Below are 2,665 nucleotides of genomic sequence, written 5' to 3'. Positions count from 1 at the left end.
ATGGAAAAAAAAACTCTTTCACCAAATTCAACCAGTACTTATAAGAACGCCTTGACTCATGGATTCTAGAGTGACCATAAGCCTCTAGAGCAATAAGGCTTTCTTTAGTTCTACTCTTTATAAAGGTTACCACTCATGGGATGTTACATTATTTATTGAATTACTTGAATTTCTCATTAATAACATCTATGTGAAATTCAGAGATACCATTTACCAACAGTGCATAGGTATTCCAATGGGTACCAGTTGCACGCCTCTTTTGGCAGACCTATACCTGTTTTTATATGAATACGACTATTTGCAGAAATTACTTAAAAGTAATATCTTTAAAGCTCGATCCTTTTCATTTACCAAGCGGCATATTGATGATCTACTGGCGTTAAATAATCTCCATATTGCTGAAGCGGTGAAGGAAATCTATCCGCCTTCATTGGATTTAAAGGAGACAACAGATAGTCCTGATGGTACGTCTTAATTGGATCTATATCTGTACAAAGAAGAACAAGGTCTCCTTTAACGCTGCCTTTACGATAAAAGGGATAATTCCAATTTTGATATTGTAAATTATCCTTATTTAGGTAGCAATATACCAAAGGGTCCTGCATATGGCGTATACATATCTCGCCTTGTAGCATTTGTCAGATCTTGCGTTAATTGGGATGATTCCAATCTGCGTCACAAGTTGCTAGTTCAAAAACTAGTTTGTCAAGGATACTCCATCAAACGCCTTCATTCTAAGTTTCTCAAATTTTACAAAGAGTATAACACTCTCGTTGGCAGGTATGGACAGAGCGTTCAGAATCTCTGGCGATCTGCATTGTGATCAACCACATAGACGGCGCTGTTATCCCTATGTACATATCTATCACGTACATGGTATTTAACAACATAGATGGCGCTGGTTTCTCAGTGTACCCGTCTTGTATGTCATGTGTAACATCATAGACGGCGCCTCTTGTACCATGAGATCTTTACATATTAACGGGAAAGACGTAATCGTCCGTTACTTTTGAATCACAATCTGATCGGTTAGGGTCTGTAACGCTCGTCATTTTCAAACTGTATCTAATACCGCTTAACCTGGGGCTAGAGGCCGTAAAAATAGTCATGCACATTACATCAGCATGATGCCTTTATGAACAGTTGCAATTAAAGCGCGACTGAGATACTTGTTTAATTGTTATTTGACTTGGAACTCATTCACGGACTACGAATTCGAACTTTGATATGGAATTCATGTCTGGATTATTCATTGTCTACCCGGCATCATTGAAAACTGATCACCGCTTCTCTCTTGTGTGTTATAGGCTATATTTCTTATTTGTATAATTTCTTACATACCTTTCTCTTTGGGAGTTGGTGTTAAACGTTGTTTTGGAAATGGATCTTGCGATTATCGACTTGGAACGCCTTTTACGGACTACGAATGGTATATGAATATCGGACTTGACGCTTATATCTAGAATCCATCCTGAAAAGGCCATTGGTGACTGTCCCAAAACGCCTACAGCGCATGCCGTTAGGACTCCAGCAACATGACTATACGATCGTCTATAAGAAAGGCAACGAGATGCACATCGCCGGCACTTTGCCTAGAGCATACCTGCCTACTACTGAAGAGCCTGAAGGATCAGGTGGATGTCATAGCGCTCGCAGACAACTCCCCAACCGAAACTGATCTTGAATCCATCAACATGGTCGAGTATTTACCAATCTCGGAACCTAACATTGCCGAAATTCAGAGAGAGACAAACCTCGATCCGACACTACAGAATTTGAAAACCCTCATTTTAAATGAATGTCCAGACCATAAACATGAAGCTTCCAGTGCAGCTGTATAGGCCCTACTTTGATATCAGAGATGAGCTGTCAGTCCAGGACGAAATCATTTCTCGGAGACCAAGAGTAGTCATTCTTTTTAGCATGCGGAAAGAAACCCTCAACCCGATACATCGTGCTCACACTGGCATTGAGTCGTGTAGGGCACGGGACTGCGCGTATTGGCTTAACATGAACTCTGAAATATCTGATGCCATCTCCAAATGTGAAACTTGTAGCACGTTCCAGAGAAAGCAGACAAAGGAACAACTTATCTCACAGAACATACCGGACAGCCCACGGTCTAAGACTGCTGCCGACCTTCTCACATGTAACCAAAAGGAATACCTGGCTACAGTCGATTATTTCAGCGATTTTTTCGAAGTCGACCAGATTACCGACAAAACTGGAAAGCAGGTCATCACCAAACTGAAAGGACATTTTGGTAGGCATGGAATACCAGATACCATTATCACCGACACTGGTCCTCCATTTAACTCCAAAGACTTTGCCGACTTTGCTTCAAACTATGATTTTCGACATATCACCAGTTCTCCGGGTTACGCCCAGTCAAAATAGCAAAAGGACTGCTCAAGAAAGCTAACTAAGCCAAAATGGATCCATATCTAGCAGTGTTAGATTATCGTAATACTCCAACAGAAGCGACTAATTCCTCTCCAGCTCAACGTCTCTTCAACAGGAGAACGAAAACCCTGCTACCTACATCACGACAGCTTCTACAAACAAAGCTTCCTGAAACGCAACCGAAATTTATCAAGAAATTTACCTCCCGTGCAAGAAGGAGATAAGGTCAGGATACAGCATACAAAGCCTCATGATAAAGTGT

The 2,665-nt window shown here is 41.1% G+C and overlaps 1 protein-coding gene across 1 annotated transcript; it reads left to right on the top strand.

Annotated features, from left to right (window-relative positions):
- The first annotated feature begins 1,815 nt into the window (after positions 1-1,815).
- Positions 1,816-2,397, top strand: LOC135470874 (uncharacterized protein K02A2.6-like). The gene has a single exon (XM_064749923.1). It carries the CDS (start codon positions 1,816-1,818, stop codon positions 2,395-2,397), a length of 582 nt encoding a protein of 193 aa, XP_064605993.1.
- Positions 2,398-2,665: the final 268 nt, after the last annotated feature.

Source organism: Liolophura sinensis, chromosome 7 (genome assembly GCF_032854445.1).
Source record: "Liolophura sinensis isolate JHLJ2023 chromosome 7, CUHK_Ljap_v2, whole genome shotgun sequence".
Classification (NCBI taxonomy): domain Eukaryota; kingdom Metazoa; phylum Mollusca; class Polyplacophora; order Chitonida; family Chitonidae; genus Liolophura; species Liolophura sinensis.
Note: the sequence above shows the minus strand (reverse complement) of the source record. Positions and strands in the feature narration are given on the sequence as shown.